This window comes from Amblyomma maculatum, chromosome 11 (genome assembly GCF_055883805.1).
Source record: "Amblyomma maculatum isolate TAMU_Amacu chromosome 11, ASM5588380v1, whole genome shotgun sequence".
Taxonomy (NCBI): Eukaryota; Metazoa; Arthropoda; class Arachnida; order Ixodida; family Ixodidae; genus Amblyomma; species Amblyomma maculatum.
The window spans coordinates 15,976,211-15,998,346 of record NC_139354.1 but is presented as its reverse complement, the minus strand read 5'-3'; the positions used below and the strand labels follow the sequence as shown (position 1 = coordinate 15,998,346).

At 45.2% G+C, this 22,136-nt stretch overlaps 1 protein-coding gene across 4 annotated transcripts in view; it reads right to left on the bottom strand.

Moving 5' to 3' along the window:
- Positions 1–14,709: 14,709 nt before the first annotated feature.
- Positions 14,710–22,136, bottom strand: part of LOC146172931 (uncharacterized) — a 44,141-nt gene continuing 36,714 nt past the window's right edge. For all 4 annotated transcript variants that reach the window (XM_084585564.1, XM_084585566.1, XM_084585567.1 and 1 more), the window contains 5 exons: positions 21,993–22,052; positions 21,847–21,915; positions 21,513–21,572; positions 17,039–17,095; positions 14,710–14,968 (listed from right to left, as the gene is read on the bottom strand). In XM_084585564.1, the coding sequence (XP_084441690.1) occupies positions 14,873–14,968; positions 17,039–17,095; positions 21,513–21,572; positions 21,847–21,915; positions 21,993–22,052 (342 nt within the window). In that variant the 3' untranslated portion in view covers positions 14,710–14,872. The remainder of the gene's footprint in view (positions 14,969–17,038; positions 17,096–21,512; positions 21,573–21,846; positions 21,916–21,992; positions 22,053–22,136) is intronic.

Sequence of the window (22,136 nt, the reverse complement as noted above, 5' to 3'; positions counted from 1 at the left end):
TCCGTCTCTGTATACCACGCCGCGCTTCGTAAACAATGTTTTCGCTCGGGTATGTCGGCGTTCACGCTCCGTTCGTGCGGGGCCGGGAAATGAACGGCGATAAGGGGAGGACGGTGTCCGGGCTGCGCCGTTTCCTGCCCCTGCAAACGGCTGTGAGGCCCGACTTCCTGCGACTCCGCCGAAAGGGTAGACGATGACGGAACACAGGCTGGTTCTCGGGGTGCACGGTCCGCTCGATATCACGCGTTCCTCTCGCCTTCTCGTGTGGCAAACGCTATTCTTTTAATGGTAACAACTTGTATAAAGTTTTGCATATAAAAAAAAAAGTTAGTTAGAATTCCGGAACGACGAACATGGCGCCAAAAAGTACATTTTACATATAAGGTTAACATAAAGAACATAAAGAGCATTGAAAGGTGTATTCGTATTCCACCTTTCCACCTCAAATGAACAACTCGAGCTGGAAGCTTCTCCCAACTTACGGATATCATGCGGTCTCGTTAAGTCGCACATACCATCGAAGAATCTGTGCTCAGTCACGTCAGCTGCCAGCTACAAACTGTCAACGCCAGGCTCGTGGTTTTTCGTTCACAACGCCAACGACGCCGGAATTTTCTGTATAACGTGCTGCATAGCTCTATAGTGCTAAATAAAGAGGAAATGTCTGTAAAGTTAACCGCCAGCCAAACGCACTGAGGGTGGCCACAAGGGCAATCAGTGCGAGTGTGTGTGTTAGTTGAGCAAAGCGTCTCATGTTAAAGCAGAAGTGTGCTAAGTGCCTTGAAAGCGAAACTATATCACACGGCAGATGATCAACTGGTTGAATGCGGTTTCAAAAGTCCAAATACTAGTTAAGGCGCATGCCTCGCTGACACAACCGGTTAAGTGGCTTGCGTCACCTGCCCAGTCGGATCTCCATCTTCTGCGCTGCTGCATGCCACGTGGAGGCAGGCAGTGTGCAGACAGCGTCACCGATGTGTAGAGGGGTCTAGCAGTACGTGCCAATCCATTAAAACTGATTGGATATAATTTAAGTCTGCATTAACCGTCGCATAATTCTTTCGCGACAGGAAGTAGTACGGAGGTAAATTGTTTCCAGTTATTTTATATAAAAAAAAACAAAAAAAAAACGAAAGGCCAGACCGAATTATAAGCTCAAGAATTTGAACGTCTCTGGCATGTTTGGTGTGGTCGAATATCTGGTCAAATGTACAAAACTGATTTTGCTTACTGTTCAGCGATGTAATACACACGTCGCGTATTCCTGCCCATAGTTAACAACTGCTGTTTATTTTAGAAAGTTTTATCATACTGCAGCAGTATGTACGAAATAATGAAAGCTGACCAGTAAGCGTGTATAGTTCTCGGCGCCATTTTCCAACTGCTGCCAGCCATGCTGCTTGACATCCGTGAAAAGATTGCTTCAAGAGCCTAGCAGTTGTCGCTTTTACTTCGAGCACGATGCGTTACTGTAGTGCTTTTTTACGGATGATGCGCCCTGTAATTCTTGTGCGCACAGGAGTTACAGTATTTTCATCGCTACATCCTTGTAGATGATTGAATCCGCAGCAAGTAGAAAGGGCCCATACTTAGGAGCACATGACACCGTTGGAGTGCTTACAAAGCGACCTGATAGACTGATTTGTAACATAAGCGGATATTTTAAAGAAATAAGCACCGCCTTTGTTTGGTTTGGAAATTTTGACTTTACGAATAGGACAAAATAGCTCTTTTGGGCCAGTTGGTTCATACTTATTACATAAAAAGACCAGAGCAAAAAACGTGGACAAAAGAACACAAAACGACAGTACGGGCGCTGTCCTATCGTTTTGTGTTTCTTTGTCCCCGTTTTTTGTTTGTGCTAGTCTTTTTATGTACTAAGAATAGAGCATGTCCACTTACTACGAACTTCGGATACAACAAATGCATTCCTCACGACAGTAAAGTTCTCTAAATTCAGTGCTGATTTAGGTGTCGTCTTTTAGTGTTCTTGAATGAAATTAATCGACCGGGAAAATGACGTTTATAGTGAGCCAAGGGGATATGAAAGCATGCGGAGCAGATTTTTTGTCGCTCATTTTGCCGATAAGAGTTTTCGATGCTGGTTGATTCCTCAAAATACGTTATGATGAAGACAACTTCGTGCACTTTTATCCCGTATGGGGCTGGCCAAGGGTGTGATCATATGTTGGCTGATGCCTCTCTAATTGCGAAGGAAAGAGAGGGGAGCTTAAATGTTAAGGAAGGGCGGATAGGAAGGCCGGAGTAACTTGTTCCTTGTCTGGAGTCCACCGTACTAGAGAAAATGAAGAGTGACCAAAACAGGGAAAGATTGGTATGGTTTGGTTTGTGGGGTTTAACGTCCCAAAGTGACTCAGGCTATGAGAGACGCCGTAGTGGAGGACTCCGGAAATTTCGACCACCTGGGGTTCTTTAACGTGCACTGACATCGTTACGACTGGAAGTAGCTGGCGTATAATGAAATTAGTTGCGCAGGCAACGCCCAATAGATAATGCGCAAATATTGTAATCATGTCGTTTGCCTAATTAACATAGTACTACTAAAGATCATGGCGTCTTGCCCTATCAAGTCCTGGAGCATCAAGGGACAAGAAGTGGAAGCTGTGACAGATTTTCTCTTCTTGGGCTCCAAGATTACCTCGGAAGGAGACTGCAGCCATGAAATTAGGAGACGCCTGCTTCTGGGAAAGATAGCAATGGTTAGCCTTGACCGCCTAGTAAAGGGCAGAGACATTAGTCTGCCAACCAAGATCCGTATAACTCGTGCTATGGTCTTTCCAGTTGTGATGTATGGATGCGAGAGTTGGACTGTGAAAAAGGCTGACCGCCGAAGAATTGACGCGTTTGAATTGTGGTGCTGGCGAAGACTCTTGAGAGTTCCTTGGACTGCCAGAAGATCAAATCAGTCAATATTGTCGACCATAAACCCTGACTGCTCATTGGAAGGTCAAATTCTAAAGTTAAAGCTCAGCTACTTTGGTCATCTGATGAGAAGAGAGGAGTCGCTGGAGAAAGATTTGATGTTGGGAAAGGTTGAGGGTCGCCGGAGAAGGGGTAGGCAGCGAACGCGATGGTTAGATGGCATCCTCGAGGCACTGCAGATGAAGTTATGTGATGTTAGGAAGATAGTGAGAGACCGGAAAGCATGGCGTGACATGGTCAATAGGGTCACGAAGAGTCGGACACGACTGAACGACTGAACTGAACTGAACTATTGAAAAAAGTTTGATGGCACTTAAGCCCCGTATTTAAAGGTATGATGTGAAAGCTCCTCCTTCTAGACTCCCCTTAGCCTAAATGGGCTTTGTCATTTGTTTATAATTATTAATCCTATAATGTGTACCTCTATTACAGGTTACATGTGCATAGGTATATATGTATATAGGTAATATAGGCATTATAGGTGTGCTTTTATACATGGTTTAGCATACAATTGTAAACTCATATTACGTGAAAGTCCATCCGATAGAGATATAAAGGTTCGCACAACCAAGCCGTACCAACCCCCCTTCGTCCCTTCGTGCACCATACCTGGTGGCAGCATGTCTGCCTCGGAATGCAAGGGTCCTGGAGGGTTCTATTCCCCCAGCTTCCGATCTGAATTGAGAATCTCGAGTCGGTAGCTCCTCCTCAATCGGCCAGGTGACGGGGTAGCATGACGTCTCGCTCAAACCCACGTACAATCAGTGCCCGGTCATGTCACCTACCAACCGCCATCCAGAGGCATGCCTGCTATTTTGTAGCGAAATCAGCACTGCAGGCTAGTCAGCGGATCATTGAGGGTAAGAGTCGCTAGTCGCTACTACGCATGCGCTGTAACTATGGTAACTAGTTACTCTGATCCACAGAAGAAGGGAAGCGAGAAGAGGGAGAAGAAGAAGATGGTTTGGTTCGGTTTGTGGGTTTTAACATCCCAAAGCAACTCGGGCCATGAGAGACGCCGTAGTGGAAGACTCCGGAAATTTCGACCACCTGGGGTTCTTTAACGTGTACTGACATCGCACAGCACACGGGTGCTTTGCTTTTCGCCTCCATCGAAAAGTGGCCGCCGAGGCCGGGATTCGATCCCGCGTCCTTGGGAACAGTAGTCGAGCGCCGTAACCACTGTGCCACCCCGGCGGTGTGGAGAAGAAGAAGAAGCCGGTCGAATCTTCTTGCTCCATTCGACTGGAGAAGAAGAAGCCGGTCGTATAGCAAGAAGATTCGGAAGACGCCAAGACGCGCCGAATCGCCGATCCCACCATAGAGTTTGCAACCAGTGCATCGGCGACGAGAACGCTTGAGTCGGACTTGGTGAACAATCCGTTTGGTTGCTTTCGCTACTCATATCCAGGCTTAACCGAGTTGAGCCGCCATCAATGTTTAATGCGTAAGCATTAAGGAGATATATCAGCAGTTTTGGCTTGTCCACTACTTGTCCGCATTCTAGAAAGAGAACTATTGTTATATCGATAAACGAATAATGTTATTGAACAGAGCCTTAAAGAAGGTGTGCAGGATTTAAGAATAGTCAATGCAGGTTAATTAGTTATTTAATTAGAGCGAATTAAGTGTGTAAAGGGGTCTCAAGATGGCCGCCAGCCAACTTCCGGTTTCGGTTCTCAACTTCGGGTTACGTGGCTTGGTGGATGTGAACGAGTAATAGGAATGTCGACGTCGGTGTGACGTCACTGCAAAAGTTTGCATGTCTTTGCAAAAAGTTGCATGTTTCTGCAAAAGTTCATATGTCCATATATGGCCATAAAGGGGTTGTCTTGTACCAGACGGTGATTATTAAAAAGTGATGACGTCAATGGTGTATGACGTCATGTGTGACGTCAGGAAAGAGGACGTGTCAGATCAGAACATGACCATATATGGGCATAAAATGGAGTGTGTCGTGGACGAACCTGATTAGTTGATGAGTGTTGTGTCAGGAGACGTGCGTGTAATGTGTGAAAGAGTTGAATAAAAATGAATAAAAATTGCCAAAACATTTCTAAAAATATGACTATTTCAAAAGCAAAATGAGACGGAAACGACGAGGTTGCTATGGCATTAGCTGCCTTGGCGTCATCGAGTATCTAAGCAATACGCAACGAATATAAAGCGCACAAAATACGCGGTTGCTATAGTAGCTGCCACCGTGTCGTCATGTGCAGCCTAGCAATGCGTGACGTGCTTACGCATTCCTCCAATGTGGGTGGCCGCAGTGATCTCAAACGTTTTTTTCGCTTACAACGCCGATGCTGGATATTCTGAAGAAGGGGCCTTTAACACGGTCACGTTAAAAATGAATTTGTCCGGCCTGCAAATATACCAGCCAGCCAAACTATAAACAATGTATTTTTCAGAGTCGGGAAGTCACTCCTTTGCTTCCTCTCTGACGATGTTAATGAGCTCTTCGGTATAGTCTCATTAATGGCCCCGCCGGGGTGGCGCAGTGGTTATGGCGCTCGACTACTGTTCCCAAGGACGCGGGATCGAATCCCGGCCTCGGCGGCAGCTTTTCGATGGAGGCGAAAAGCAAGGCGCCCGTGTGCTGTGCGATGTCAGTGCACGTTAAAGAACCCCAGGTGGTCGAAATTTCCGGAGTTCTCCACTACGGCGTCTCTCATAGCCTGAGTTGCTTTGGGACGTTAAACCCCACAAACCAAACCAAACCATACCTACCGCCGATCCCTCCATATCCTTCGCAGCCTATGAAAGTGGCTCTGTGGAAAAATGTATGTAACCGTGTTTGACACAGTCAGAGTTAATCGGCTCGAGCTGACAAAGGAGGTTGTCACGAGTGGATTTGGATAATTTCGATCTGTACACCATCAGGATCTGTCTCACTATTTAGTGCGAAAAGGTTACTAACCGCAGTAAGCAAAAATACATATATCTGTTTTAGGTAGAACGAGAAGTAGTCACTGACAGCCGTCTTATCGCTTCGCGGTGCAAGCTAGTCGCGCGTAGGCAGCAATTAATTTGCATGAGTGCGCATCTTCCTGGCCCTCCTTCTCTAGCTTTTCTTGGCTTAAAAATTAAACTTTGCTTAAATCGCGATAAACGTTCATCTGAGGCCCACGCTTCACTCGTGTGGTTCATACACCGGATCGCACGCTGGGCGTGAGCTTGCGATGCAACACTAAAAAATGACGTGGCTGGGCAGTGATTGCCTGAAGATTTCTGTGACGTCATGGGATTACATGTCATGGCCGAGCCCTCAGTATTCTTCGCAGCATATAAAAGCTGCGCTGGGGAAAATGTATGTAACCGTATTTTATACAGAGTTTTCGGCTCAAGCTGACCTCAAGCCCTCCTCAAGAGCCTGTCTCTGGCAGGTGATCCTGAATACTACATGTCTCAGTGACGACGAAGACCTCACAATCCGTGAGGAAGATATTGCCGCAGTGTTACTGGCGCCGCCATGTGGTCGAGCTCGGGAGACTGGCACGCACTCGTCTTCTTCGCTCGGGTAGCGCGCTCGCTAGTCTGCTAGCCAACCGGCCTTCTTTCACCAGTGCTTATGCGTTGGTGCAAGTAAACCTGCCTACTTATGCCTACTGGATTCTGTGGCATCTTTGATGGAGGTGCGGTGTGCATCCCACATACGAAAAGCTTTTGGGTGCCTCCAACGGCCAGCTACACATCGTGAACACGAAACCTGTGCACAAGGCGAGCCGTCGCTTGAGGAGCTTATTTACCAAGATCGGTCACTTTGTTTCCCCACCGCAATTCATGACTACGGCGGCAAGACAGACCATTCAGTTTCCCGTGAGTGTCCAGCCGCTGCTCTTCCATTTTCCGCGTATGCTCGCGCCGTTCCATGGCAACACATTCGAGAATGCTGACTGGTTGTCCACTATGATCTGGTCACTGCGTTCAATGCGTGGGATGAGGAACGCAAGCTGCGGAATGTTTATTTCGCACTTGAAGACGCCGCCAAGATATGGTTCGAAAAACATAAGGTTACAATCACCACCTGGCAAGATTTCCGGCGGCAGCTGCTCGGAACATTTGGCAACGATGCAAGGAAAGAGATGGCTGAACTGACTCTACAGTCCTGAGGGCAGCGGCCTAATGAGAGCGCCGCTATGTTCGTGGAAGAAATGACTCGGCTTTTCAACCGCGTGTATTCGTTTATGTCGGAGGCAAAGAAGGTGCGCCATCTTATGCGAGGCGTCAAGGAGCAGCTGTCCTTCGGCCTTGTACCCGACCCTCCATGTACTGTGGCTAATTTTACGAAGGAAGCGACAAGCCTGGAGCGTGCCCTACAGCAGCGATTTCTGAATTTTGATCACCCCGCCAACATCACTGCTGTGGACTTCCGCTTGCCGATGGCCGTAAACGAGAGTGAAGCCCTTCGTTAACTTATCCGAAGCATCGTGCGCGAAGAGTTGCAAAAGCTGCCTTCCTGAGCAACACCCGCGTGTTGAGGGCATCTCGGATGTTGTGTGTGAAGAGCTCCGCCAAGCAATGCCATCAGTGCCATCCTCCCAGCCGCCTGCGCCGTATGTCATGACCTACAGCTACGCGTTGCGTACCCCTGCGCCAGTACCACCGGCACCCTGCAGCCTCGCTTTTTCTGCTCGTCTTAGGTAATTGGTTCACAGGAAAGGCGCAATATCCGTCAGGTGGTGGTGGTAGTGGTTCATTATAAAATAATCAAAAAGAAGGAAAAAGAGTGTTGCCGGCCGCGGCAACTGCTATCTAAAAAGTCTGAAGAACTTGAGCGGCAGCCGGCGGGAAAGAAAAGGGGATAGGGAGAGGATAGCGAGGGGAAGTATAGAGGGGAGCGATAGGAAGAAAGGACAGGGGGAGCTTCGTACATTATTTAAAAAATACAAACAGTCTACGAGTTCGCGTCGCTCGCGCGCAAGTGTCCGAGCACTGTCCACAAATTTTGCGCGCGAGCGGCCACTGCATTTGTTTACAATATATATTTAGTACCATTGACGTATATACATAGTCGCGCGCACGAAGCGTCCTGTCGTAGCGTACAGATCGCGCGCGCGACACAATGCACAAGCTGCCTGGGTGGGGCGCCCGGCAGCATACGTCTAAGGTAGCACACACGGAGCGTTCGGGTCACGCACGCACTACCTGGCGAAGAGCAAGCGAGGCTTCAAGCCCGCCTGCTCGATGAACGCACAGAGGCTCACCGTTGTCCTGTCACGGGTGCGCGCACTGCCTCGCGGCCATAGAAGCGTCTCGATGCTGTCCGGGATGATTCCGAGCGCCCTTTTGCTCAATGAACACCTGAACCGGGCCGTAGGGGAAGGAAGGAAGGAAGGAAGGAAGGAAGGAAGGAAGGAAGGAAGGAAGGAAGGAAGGAAGGAAGGTGGGAGTGAAAGCCCAGAGATAGAAAGGGGTGCCGTAGTGGAAGGCTCCGGAGTAATTTCGACCACCTGGGCATCTTTAAAGTGCAGTGACATCGCACAACACATGGACGCCTCTTCGTTTCGCCTCCATCGAAACGCAGCCACCGATGGAGGCGAAACGAAGAGGCGTCCGTGTGCTGTGTGATGTCTTGCACCCCGATATCCAGTTTCGACTGGTGCGCTCGACCTTCGACCACCCATTCGCAAAGCACACGCGTGGCGCACGCCGAACAGTCTATCTCTGTGCTTTAACTGCGGCGAAGCCGGCCACGTACTGTACCACTGCCCGTACCGTCGAATGGGCTTGAGCCGATTTTCACCGGATGCCCCTCGGCCGCGCTATGGCGAATGTCCTCAGGAAATCGACTAGTACTTCAGCGACAACGTCCCACCTGTGTCCCTATTAGGAAGCCAGCCCAGGTCACCATCGCCGTGACAGTTTTCCCCCAGCCACCGTTCTTCCTGCAGGCAGTCCCTAGGTCCGCGCCGGGAAAACTGAGGACGGCAATCCTCCGGGGTAGGGCCACCGTCGATGAGCACTACGACCAACATCCTCCGCTCGCCGATTTGATCAAACAGTCCGACCTCCAACCCTCCACTCCGACTAGTAGTCCGACCACCTTTCGACGATCACCGAAGCTTTCCTCCGACGAACCCCACTTACGCTTGAGCATTCGTGTTGAGCGTGCTGAAGGCTGTGCGATACAAGTTATATTGCGTAGATACATAAATTATAGTGATATGTAAGAGTGGCGGCGGTGAATAGATATTTGAAGTTTTCTTAATGTTTCGTGACATTATGATTGTTTCACACTGTTTCTCTCTTCCGTCTATGTCGCGTTCCAAATGAGAATGTGTGAGCCATTTTCAATGGGCTAGTAAATAGCTCGATCGTAAGCAAGGAGTCGCATATTACAAGAACTACCACCGTGAAGGCGTAAGAAAAGAGAGTAAGAAAAGTAGGGAGCTAAAAACAAAACATTGTGGCCCACCGAAAATCACTGAAAAAATGGGAGAAGAGCGGTTAATGGTGAAAACGATCTGAAGTTGGACAGATAGTTGCGTTAACAACTATAAAGGAGGAAGATCGAAGATTTAAGCTTGAGAGGTTTCGGGCCTATCGTTGGGGACCTCGTCGAAGGGCTTTTGAAAGTTAAAAAAAACCTATCGGTATGTTAAGATAAATTTGGTAGCTGACATTGTTAATGAAAAGAGAAAGTTATACCCCGTAAGATAAATTTTTAAGAAATGCGTTCTGGCTGGGATGAAATAAGTTGATGCAGTTAAGAGATTTTCTTTACGTTTTCGAAGGGATATTACGTACAAAAGGAGTAATGCACTCGCATTCCCAGACGTATATAATATGAAGTATATATATGAATTTTTGATTTAAAACAGGACTTTTGTGTGGGATATTTAGGCGTCACGGATTAGGAATCTTTGTACTCGGAGTTTCTGTAAAACATATACTGACTGACTCATACTTACAGCGCAATTAGATTTACTTTCGATTACTGGATTTGAATCAATGCAGAAAAAATATTAATTTTCCTGCCGTAGAATATACCAAATATCTAATGTTAAACATAGGAAGAGGGAGTTTTCTAGCTACCATATATCGGGAAGCATACTCTGAGAATGAGAGGCCGCTATTATGGCGACCAGCAGGTGAAAAATTCTAAAGAGGAGCGAGTGGTGTACGAGGACCCCCATGTAGCAATTGCTAGTGCGTCTGGATAGATGATCTGATTACTCCATTATTATGTTCTGATATACGTCCATAAAGTAAACACTGTAGCTATCTCCGCTCTCATGGGCCTAAACACTCCCACTGCAGGGTAAAGGCGTCCTCAATCCCCAAAATATCCGTCCAATATCCTTCTAGGGAACTCCGTCCTGTGCTGCGTACACACACTTTACCCTCGCAAACTTTCTCACCTAACCCGCTCTCTACTGTGCTTGCCTTCTCATAGGATCCACTGCGTTACTCGTAAGGACCAACAGTGATCTTGTCTTTTCCTTATCCGCCCTGAAAAAAGAAAATATTCTCACTCTGTGAATTCTCCCACTATATACCCTTAACCCGCTTTTACTCCTTGCCTAGTTCGACACTGCTTCCGTTTCCGAACGTCACTCCTGTCATTTTTCGTTTCATAACTTCATGCATTGTTTTCAACTTAAGTTCAAGCATTTCGCCTGCTCTCTCGCTATTATTGTTATTGGATGCATGTTATACACCTGGGCTTGCATGATTTCCCCAGAGCAACGCAGGACACGTTACATGATCGCTTCGGGTCAATAATGAGTACCCATGCTTTTTGACATGCCAAAAACATTTTTTTTCAGCCCTCAGTTGATAAGCAAAGATCATGAGGTAACAGAGTGCAGAAGCCATGAAGTTTGCGCAGTCTGCTTAAGACCAGCCAAAACTAGGTCTTCCAGTTGGGGTCGCAACCATAGCTTTCCATCTCGTTCTTGGCAGCATCCACATTTCTTCAATTTTTGTTTTGTGAGACCTTTACCTATGGTTCTCGGTTGTAAATCGTGTCTTCCCGTATGAACCTTGTGCATAATTTCTTTGCATAAGAGGTTCAAGCAGACCAATTTCTGCTGTGGTCCATCGAATGCACAATGCACGTGTACAACTAAAGGTGCAACGATCTCCTTACGAGATGGCTCTTAACCACCAATGAACCAGATGGTAAGGCAGAGTGGGACAACTGCGTTATGAGGATAGAGCCAATTAACCTGAGATGGTTGCACGTGATCGCAGATGCAAAACCATTAGGAGAATATCTTACCTGGATGTCGTACAGAATGAAGTTACACACGAGATGGAAATGGAGAGGAAGAATGCATACTGGTGCGATGGCACAATGGAAAAAAAACCTAATTACAATGAAAAACCTGAATGAGGAAGACGCAGCAAATGGCAAGAGATTGGGAACATATCAGTGTAATACTCAACATAACATTAGCTGTTAACTCCTATTAAGATGTGCGAAAACACTGTTTGGCATGCTTGGCGGCTCAGCATTGACAGACTGGCATACTTCACAGAAGTGATAGACGTCTTCATTGCACGACACACCTTAGGATACATAAGTTGTCATTTCGAACCCTTATTGCAAATTAGTCGCCAGCTTGATAAGAGATGAATGCCATAGGGGAATCAAAATCTTATGACGTCACCCTGTACGCTGAACTGAGAACGGTTGCGTCACAGTTTCGATACGAAGGAAGGGAGACATGGAGCCATCTCTCCAGGAGGTCCGTTAGTGGGTACATTCTATTTTTCAGTTTTGGACTACTTGCTGAACTGACAGGCCTCCTCTTCCGCTTTGACAGGAAGCAGCGTGTTGGTCATAAGACCTTGCAAGCCCCTCCCCTTGCAAGCAGGCCATGCCAACCATCTGTCACCACGGCTCAGTTTTTCGGAATGACGCCGCGCATATTTTTTGGTGTACGTGTAATGCTAAAAATAGATAAGAGGTGCAAATCAATCGGTGCCTTTCGTGAAGGAAGCGTGGCATGCCTTAATGTGAAGCGTTTTACAGACCTCGTTTTCTTCCCGTTGCTGCTCACGAAGTTCTTCCAAGAGCACAGCTTACTGCGCCCGAAAGCAGACGAAAGCATTTGAAAAAACATTTTTACATCAAGCGTTAGCTGCTCCGGTACACAGCGGTTCGCTTGCGATGTTTTCAGACCTGAGCGCCGAAAAGATCGCGACAGACGAACTTCTGGGCCGCGATCAAACAATCTGTGCTCGGCGCTTTGAATACTTCCGTGTGTAGAGGAATTCTAGACAAGAAAGCCAAGACGCAACATTCAAACGTCTTACAACTGCTTAGGGCGAATGTATCACTGCTCAGCGCGCGATATCGTATGCAGGAATACAAAAGTACTCAGAATGCTTCCTCCATGTCAGAATGCGCTTGGAGTCTAACTCAAAATGGCCGGCGGCCGGGCATCTTTAGTTGTGGGCGGGGCTTCTGGGCTGCCCGAGGAAAATCTAACGCCACAAAAGCTGTCAGCAAGATTTGAATGTATCAAATACTAAAATAGTTAATTCAATCAGTCAATTAAGGGGACGTCACGCAACCTGAAGTCGAGGCAAAAAAGGGCATAGGAAGGGATTGGCGCCCAGTTTGAAAGTACCAAAGACTAAAGTAGTTAATTAAGGCAGTCAATTAGAATGACGTCAAGAATGGGACGTCACGCAATCGGAAGTAGAGCCGAAAAAGGTACCCAGTGATGTTCCAGCAAATGGCGCGTCAGAGACGATAGGAGGGAGGGACCCTGTCAAGGTGTGTCTGTTATGCATGCCGTCGTCCCCCTCGCCACTTCGATGGCTCGTGAACGACTGGTTTTACAGTTACTATTACAACCAGCGAGGCACAAGCAATATTTCGTTTGGCTTGACCGCTCGTATAAGTGCTTTCGCATAAATAATTATGAGCGCGATAAAGTAGATAAGTTATTCCTTCCTTTAAAAAAGCATACTGTGATATGCAGTGTCTCGAGCTTTCCGTAAAAAATAATTAGCTTTAATCTTACAACCAAACTTTACTACTTAAAGATTATCATTTCATCGATGAAAATAATAAACAAGAGTTAATGAAATACAAATAGGCATAGGTTCACGGCCTTGGTCAGGTAAGTTTAGGTTTCTAGTGTAATGTTGACGTTAATTTATGGATTTAATTTTGTATCCACATAAAAGAAGGGCAGAAAATAGCTGTATAGGCAATGCAGCTTTTCTCGACAAAAATTGAACGGTCTGGAAAACTTCGTTACATTCAGTAAAGCCGGTTATCAGGAGGAAAAGCTTGTCACTTTTTTGGACATAAAGGTATTTAAACCTGACCATTTCTATAAAATATTTTAACACGCGGATAACTCATTGCGATGTTCACGCGTCGATGATTAGCTTTGTGGGGTGTTTTTAGTTTAAAGTGTCTCACTCTTTACAGAGGAAAGAGAAGCAGCTTTAATTTAATGAATTGTAAACAGGCAGGCCAAATTAACTTCCCTCTCGCATGCTACTGTGTTTCACAAGAGAGAGAAATGAAATTTATTGTATCACAGCGCCGATGCTACTAACGCTTTCGAATTATAAGAAATATAATGGCTCATGGTAATACCCGTCTGCAAATCTCTAATCGCACCAAATGCCTAACTGTCACAGAAATTTCTTTATCAGAAATCAGTTAACTTGCTGCTTACCATTAATTACCAAACCAAACCAAACCAAACCAAACCAAACCAAACCAAACCAAACCAAACCATCATCCGTTTTCTAAGGCTCGTAAACACGGGCTTATAACTAGACAGCAAACGCCGTGTACACATAAGAGCCTATTTTAAAAGCAACTAGTGGCAGGCTTCCTTGAAACCCATGGTATAACTCTGTAGGTTGGTATGGTATGATATATTATATTATATTATATGGTATGGTATGGTATGGTATGGTATGGTATGGTATGGTACGCACAGCCTTTGAAAAAGTTTCGGACGCAAGGTATTTCTCTCTGGACCAAGCTGTGCAGATGCTGTGCTCTCAACGGTTAAGAACTTTTCTCCTCTTCCCTCTAAAAGAGTTTTTTTTTTTTATGCTACAGTAATCGCACTACCGAGCCTAGAAGCATACTCCATTACTTTTGTTGAATGTCGAACTAAACAGTTGCATTGAATCAATTCCTCTCGTAATGCAGCACACTTAAACCTTTCATAGAAATGGAATAAGGGGCCGCATAGCTAAAATATTTGGGTGCGGGGTGTTAGGTGCTCGAATTTTCAACGTTCTGTCCTAAATATAATGAATGGGAACTTTAAATACAGCGAAACTTGCCGGTTAATGACGCTTTATCACTCAAAACATTCCGATAAAGAGAGTGATCAGAATAGTCATGCCTGACATGAGCTACAGAGAGAAAAAGATAATGAAAGGTTTGGCCCACTATACTGAAAAAAAGATAAGTGCGAGTAAAAGTGCCTCACTCTTGTCGCAGCCCCCTCCTCTCGCCTGCAAAAAAATATTAACAGTGCGTCCCCTCCCCAAAAGAAATAAAAAATGCTGCCGTTCATACTAAACTGCCCACGTGTTTGTACCGCCTTATGAGCTTCTATTCAAGAATACATGTACTAACTCGCCGACAACTCTATCCTAAGTAAATTCCGAGTAAAAAGCCATCAATACCACTTGGAATAAAGGTTACACATTCATCAGCAGGTGAAACATATACTGCTCAGATGTGGAAAGAGTTTTGTAACAGCGTGGAGTGTCCGGTTCAGACAACGAAGACAGTAAGCAAGTCCATGCTAATTTAATTCACGGGCATTCGTAGGTTAAAATTCGATTTTATTTCAATAAATGCTGCAGTAAAAAAAACACACACACATAGATAAAACATACTGATACGATTTGAAAGTGCTTCTATTTGATTCATAGCGCTGTAACAAAAAGAAGCGTTGATTCTGGCTTCTCAGATGGCTTTCTTTCTTCAGTGGTGTTCTGAATTGAGTTCATTTTGTTCTTGCCCAGGTACGAGGAAGTTTTGCACTATGTTTAGGAACTCTTGTCGAAGGTCTTGTGTGCTCTATACCAACATCGAAAAACGAAGTCAGTCTCAGTTCGTGCACGTAAGCACACAACATAACACGAAATACAAACGAAAGGCGCGCACACACACACACACACACACACACACACACACACACACACACACACACACACACACACACACACACACACACACACACACACACACACACACACACACACACACACACACACACACACACACACACACACACACACACACACACACACACACACACACACGCACGCACACGCACACGCACACGCACACGCACACGCACACGCACACGCACACACATTGCATGTAGGAAAATCAAATTTAAGGTACGGTCAGGCTATAAAAGAAATGATTATAAAATACTCCGTAGTAAATTGCATTATACAACATCCGTTATTGAAACTTGAGACAAATATGCACAATAGCTGTAGTTGCAGAAAGGTTAGAATATGCCAAAAAATGCCATGCCAGTTATTTACTTTGAAATTGTTTTTGAACATTTGTCTTTTTATTCTGAAATAACTCTGGACACAGCGGTGAAAATTTTGGTGCAGCAAGGCATATTTATGTAGCAGAATTTAAATGATTAAGTGACTGTAATAAAGTCAATTTTATATTTTGGTTCTCAATGAGCGAATTCCCTGGGATATGATAGAATGTGTAGTTTTCATTTTGCGTGTATAATTTTTCTGACACAAAAGGATACATTCCCAAACAACTAATTTGAAATCCAAACGCCAGGTAAATTCTCTGACGATGGTATAAATCTATCGAAAAAAATTCCAATGGCATTTTTCTCAAGATTTATTCTTTATAGTAACAGCAACCTCCGTCTATTTTTCGAGCCACACGTTATTAAATTACGATTGATTACATCATTTCCCTACCATGGAATGGAAAATAATATTTGTAACGTTAAGAGACACATTTTATAAACTGTTTGCCTAAACGCTGAAAACCTGCATAAAAACTGCTTGACTGTAGAGAACTGTCACAGTTGCGATTGATATGGACAAAATATGGATGGATGAATGAACGGAGGGACGCGCAAGCATATCTAAGCACGCTCGCACACACGCAGGCAATCAAACAAACAAAACAAATAAACAGATCGATATACACACCAGGTGTTCCGTCTAAAAGTAACCAAGCTTTTAAGAGGTCTGTTGAGAGTTGCCTGGCGTAGTCTATTGTATCTTTTTGTTCGTCAAAGTTAATAATTCAGAAAACACTATCAAACCTTTTATCGGTTGGCTTGAGGAACAAAGTGTCCATAAAGAAGTTGTAGTGTGTCTCGAGAACCAGCTAGCTGTACCGTTAGCATGAATAATCTATAAAAAACCATTAGAAGCGTCTCTTACCTGGATGTCGGGCAAAGTGATAGAAACGATATGGTTCAATAAAAAGGCGCTAGTCGAACGGAGTTACCATGTATTTTTATCACAGTTCTGTCGTTTTTGACCTCACTACACCATATATATTAGCCAAGGTCAACTTGGGCGCTCACTTGACCTTGAACATGCTAAAGGTCACAATGTGGCTATGTAGCTTAACCATGGTACCACCTATGGTTTACCACAGCTGGAACTTTGACTGGCAGGTACAGCATCACGTGTTCTTTCTTGTAGTTGACGGTGTCTTCGACTCCATAGTCTCGCTAGTTTAATCGTTGAAAAATCATGTCTGCCGATGCCTAAACCTATGCCTAACCAAAGCAAAACTAAGCAAAACGATTCTTTTGCTTTGCCTAACTATAGGTTTAGCAGCGTTAAACCTCAACTAAGTCTTTATACCATTTTAAATTAGTAGAAACCGTTACAGAGCATTCAGGTACAATATCGGCAGCCAGGTTTTCTGGATGTGGTGTGTATATTTCTTCACCCAAGACTTATAGGTAAAAATACCAGAGTGACCTTGCGTAACTTAAACATCGGTTTTAAGCCTATGGTAAAAGCTTGAACATGCACCATGAAAAGACGAATAATGCGTAAATCCGTAATAATAATGAAAAAATTGCGAACAGCTAGTTGGCGTATAGTCTTGGAGAAAGTAATCTTTTTTGTACTGTACCTGATTCACGCGGAAAAAGCCCCGATCCATATCTTCCCGTAGTCTTGTACACACATCCTGCAAGAAATACATATTTTCTAGGTAAGTACTGGCATAGTCTGGAGGGGGGAGGGATGTGTTAAAGGTATACTGCAAATATATTTTGACTTTGTTAGAAATCGTTGAAAATGCATTCAGGAGGTGCGATTACTTAAGGCTGCAACATTTATTTCGCATATTTTTGTGCGGATGGAGCTATTTTCTTTTTCTACGATCGCCCTATAACGCCTCCCGCGCTAGCGTGACGTCACACTTTCCACAGCGACCTTCTTCCGCCGTACCGAAGTGACATCGCTTCAGCTGTCGCGACTATGGTTTCTGAGCTGGCGGCGTTAACAGATGATAGCAATCGACCGTTAAAACGTTGAAGTGGTATTTCGAACATCGGTTAATCAGATATCAATAAGATAAGGGATATCATATGGCGGCGATCCCGCCTCCTGATCAAGCGACGAAGAGTAAATGAGCTTTGGGAATCAGACATTTCGGCCAAAAGTAAAATAATAGCTTTGCATATTATAATCTACATTTATATGCACCTGAGAATTTTTTTTTTGTAATGCAGAACACCAAGGAACCACGGTCATTAATGGCTTTATCGGACGAAGATCAGCCGCTGCGTCGAGATAGGGGTCACACCTGGTTGAAATAGGAATTTTTACATGACGTGAGGAGTGCCAGGAGCGGAGTGACTGCTTGAAATAGCAAGCTAAATAACATTAGCAAACAATACGCAAAAAGTTTTATCTGGTGATTTCTTATTACACCCTGACCGATTTTCGGGCGTTGTTCCCACGAACAGGGTCTGCATGTATCACTTCTGGTGGTGACATGGTCTTTGTTAGATTAACTGCCTTCGTTGGTATGCAAATAAGACCACCGTTGTTACATTTTGCTTATCTAGACCTCCGGTTAGTTTCTGTTATACCTCTGCATGTTGGCATGAAACTTATAGTAAGCGACGTACTTATTTTCTCTCAGTTCAAGTACCCATACCTGCTGCCTGCGGAAAATGTGATTGTGCACTTAAAATTCAAAATAAGAAACGCGACTCTGTTTCCAATTTACTTTCGTCTTGCGTAACATCTCAATATGTTATATTTTTGTCCTAGGTTTTTCGAATTTGAATACAAATACACAAAATGATGAAAATGAAATCGAAGTACCACTTCACAGGGAAAATGCAGATGCAAACGTTCCTGCAACATGGGCTCACGGTTCTCACAGACTCTCAATACTCCTACCCGTTTTGGCAGCAGTGCCAGTCAGGAGTCGGAACTCATGCCCTTACCCCGCCTTTTATCGCTGCCCTCTAGCTGCCTCCTGGGTGAACCTCACAGACACTTCGACAGCGATCACTATATTGTGTTGGTCAGTATCAACACTTGCGACTTCTATGGTGAAGATCGTGATGAAAGGGACAAACTGGTCCTCTTTCCGCGAAGCAATCCCTGCCGACTCCTCAAATACGCCACTGCATGAGTTGGTGCACGGGGACACTTCAGGAGCGTCTAGAAAAGCACACTAAGAGAATCACCCCCACTCCGGACACTCCCGATATTGAAACCCACTTGAAACCCACTACGTCATAATCGGACACCCAAAAAAACGAATAGCATAGATTACACTGAAGGCTTCGCAGTATGCGACTAAACTAACCAGTGAAGATTGGCACACACTATGCAGCCATCTTTGAGGCGCCCTCAGCCCCGCACGAACTTGGGACTTTCTCCGCCATATTATCGAACCGGGACAAGATAGTTCCAGAGACATTCGTCGCCTATTACACGAAGCCGGCATTACTGATCAAGATGCCTAGAGCTCCTATAGAGGCGCTACCTCCATGCTGCCGACATCCCACAGTATCGGGAATACGCTGGTGAACCACATGATCTTATCTAATGCTTCCATCACTCAGGCTAAGATCAAAGTTGCATTAATGTCTATCAAAAGCAACATCGCTTCGAGCCCGGACCAAGTACAAAACACCCTCCTGTGCAATCTTGTGGAACCGAATGTGACATCTCTCATATCCAAGGTAGCACTGACCATGACCCTAATAATGGTACTAGGTTGGCGATGTCTGGTCTGACAGAAGGACCATGGATTTCCAACATATCTCTAATATTGAGCCAATGGTGTGTGCTGCCTTGGATTTTACCTAAATGGAGCCTGGGAAACAGAGGATCTTCCGTTCGCTTGAAAACAGGCCACATGGGTCCTATTCTTCAAACCCGACAAACGCATTGCTCTTGGCAATCTAAGACTGATATCCCTGACTTCGTATATAAGGAAACTCTTAAAAAAGCTTTTCAACTTCTCTCAGACACCACTGCTCTCCCGGACACCTAGCACTGATACAGATCTGGCATTTACGCTCAGGAAATTCTCATTGAGCTCAAACAGACCATCCTTGACGATCGCAGCACATCTCAGTTTCGTGAAGTGCTTGCTGGCGATTTAAAAAGAACTTTCGACAATGTCTCCCATGCACTAATGCTTGATGAATTGACAGCCACCAACTGTGGTGCTCAGGTTTACGACTACATTCGTAACTTTCTTCGAGATTTCACTCTATAATAACCCTCAGTCCCTTACGCGCACTTCCCGTTCGTGTAGTCAATCGGAGCACACCGTATGGCTCACTGCTTTCTCCTGTGCTGTTTAACGTCGCCATGAGTGGACTTCATCCTCTTCTCGAGCACATTCCAGATGCTCACCATGCTATAACGCGGACGATATCACTGTCTGGAACTGCACTGCCTTCCTCGTATCCATTGAAATCCGTCAACAAGCAGCCAACACAATTGAGCAGTACGCCTGTCGGGGAGGTTTAACTGCTCCCCTTCTAAGTCTGAATTGCTAGTGGTTGCCAGGCAAGCCAAGGAATAGAGCAAACTGCCTGTCTCTATCTACATCGACGGACAATACATGCCCTGTAGTTCTGCTGTACCAGTGTTAGGGTTCATTCTACAGACCAAGGCCATTATAACACTCCGAGCTCTTACCAACCATTCATCATGATTATTAATACATTACGCCGGTTCACAAATCATGAGCAAGCTTAGGGGAAGCAGATGTTCTTCGTCTTGTGCAAGCCCTTATCCATTCCCGACTATTTATCCCCTACCGTATGACAATATCACGAGCACCGAGATGGCACGCATGTCCCTCCTGCGAAAAGCCCCAAAGTAGGGATTGTTATTGTATCCAGCGTATCCCCGTACATTGTCATTGCAGCATCGTTTGCGCCGCGTGTTGTTGAGTGGAATGCGGAAAAGCGTATGGTCTCAGCTGCATCATCAAAGTAGTCAAGTCCGCAACATTTACAGCAGCGAATCTTGCGAGCTTACCAAAGCAACTCCGCCCACTGGCGCGACGGACGACAACGTTCCCACCATGTGCTGCTTCCTAGCCGTCGATAGGCCTAATTTGTTTCTCATCGAAGGGACATCGGACGGCACTTCGGAATTGCTTAGCCGTAGAGTAAACGCTACCTCATGGAACTGCCTTACTGCCAATCCCATTGTATCAGTTAATGAAATATACGTTAATTTTGGCGCCATAATGGAGCCAGCGTGCAAGCAGACGATGAGCAGCGGCGTACCGGCGGCAACTGGCTAAAAACATGGTACGGGTCACCAATCCGCAATAAAGATTGCTTTTCGGCAGTCAGCTTATTATTTAAGTAAACAATACATTATAGCGCGCTTTTCTGGCGCTGGTGCAAGAGATCCAGCATATCGGTAGCGCGTATGACTTGCGGGAGGCACGGCTGGCGTGGTGTGCGATGCTTATGGTGATGGAGCAAGTGAATTTCCACAGTTCCAGTTCGTCTTTAGTACTAAGTCTGTCTGGTTTACATGAAACGTTCGTAGGCGATTTTAATCAGAATTTACTGGAAAGCGTTAAAGCAAAAACATATCACAACTAGTACTGTCTTGCATGCTTCCCGTATGCGCTGTCGGCAATCATCTTACGACATCTGATTATTTGTGTAGTACACCATCACGCATTGGTGTCCCGATGACATTACCGCTGAGACAGGCACTAATAGCAGATTTAAGTCTTCTAAACGGCAATAAACCGAGGGGCAAGGCTGCTTCCGCAATGTATAAAGCGTGTGAATGCGTAGCCCACTCGGGACTGTCAACAGTGGGCCGGCGCAATGAATCTAGTCAGAGATTATTTCCATCCTCTCTTGATTGCTTTCGATAAAATAATCTATATATCTTTTTTTTTCCAGGAAGAATAGAAAATTCGCCTTATCATTCCGACAACAAACTTGTAGGATGAAGTATGAAAATGCATAAAAGTGAAACTCCCAAGCATTGTTTGGTGCGTGATGGCCCTAGTTGCTTATGAGTCATAAACTCCACACAACTAGCATTGAAAGAACGGAAATCGCACTACATAATGTCTCACGCTTGCTTACCAGCAATGAATTGATTGACGAAGCAACATGCTCGTTGAGGTTCTCCATCGCTTGTTCCACCTGCAGCGATATGTAAAAAACGAAGTCCTATATTTCTCGCAGCACCAAGTCGTCAGATTGGTTCTGCCCTTTCTCATTAGAACGTGTTTATAAAGAGCCAGCATGCAGTAATCATATACTGCTCTTTATTGACTTCCTATTAGCGTAACTGCTTCATACGCCAAGCTACCCGTGGTCGGAAGGTCGTCAAGACCTTAACACTGCACGAGAAGTATATATTACAGGGCTTTTGGTTCTAAACTGTGCAAATAAAAAATATTTCTACAGCGATTACCACGTGCGCCCGATTTCCAGCGTTCTCTCTGATTTCGGACACAGTTCCTTGAAGGGAGTTGTGCGATTCCTGAAAAGAAAAGAGTATAAAGGGAATAATTGTTTTCCTAAAAAGCGATAGATGCTAGTGAGCTGCTGGGTTCTTACCTCGAGGTTCGAGGTAGCCTTTTCTACTTTTGCAATGCGCTGTTCACATGCAATTTGAACCTGAAAGGAAAATATCAGCAACTTATTGGACGGGCATTACTTAAAGTGGGGCCAATATCCTGACAATGTTCCTCACAGTTCTTA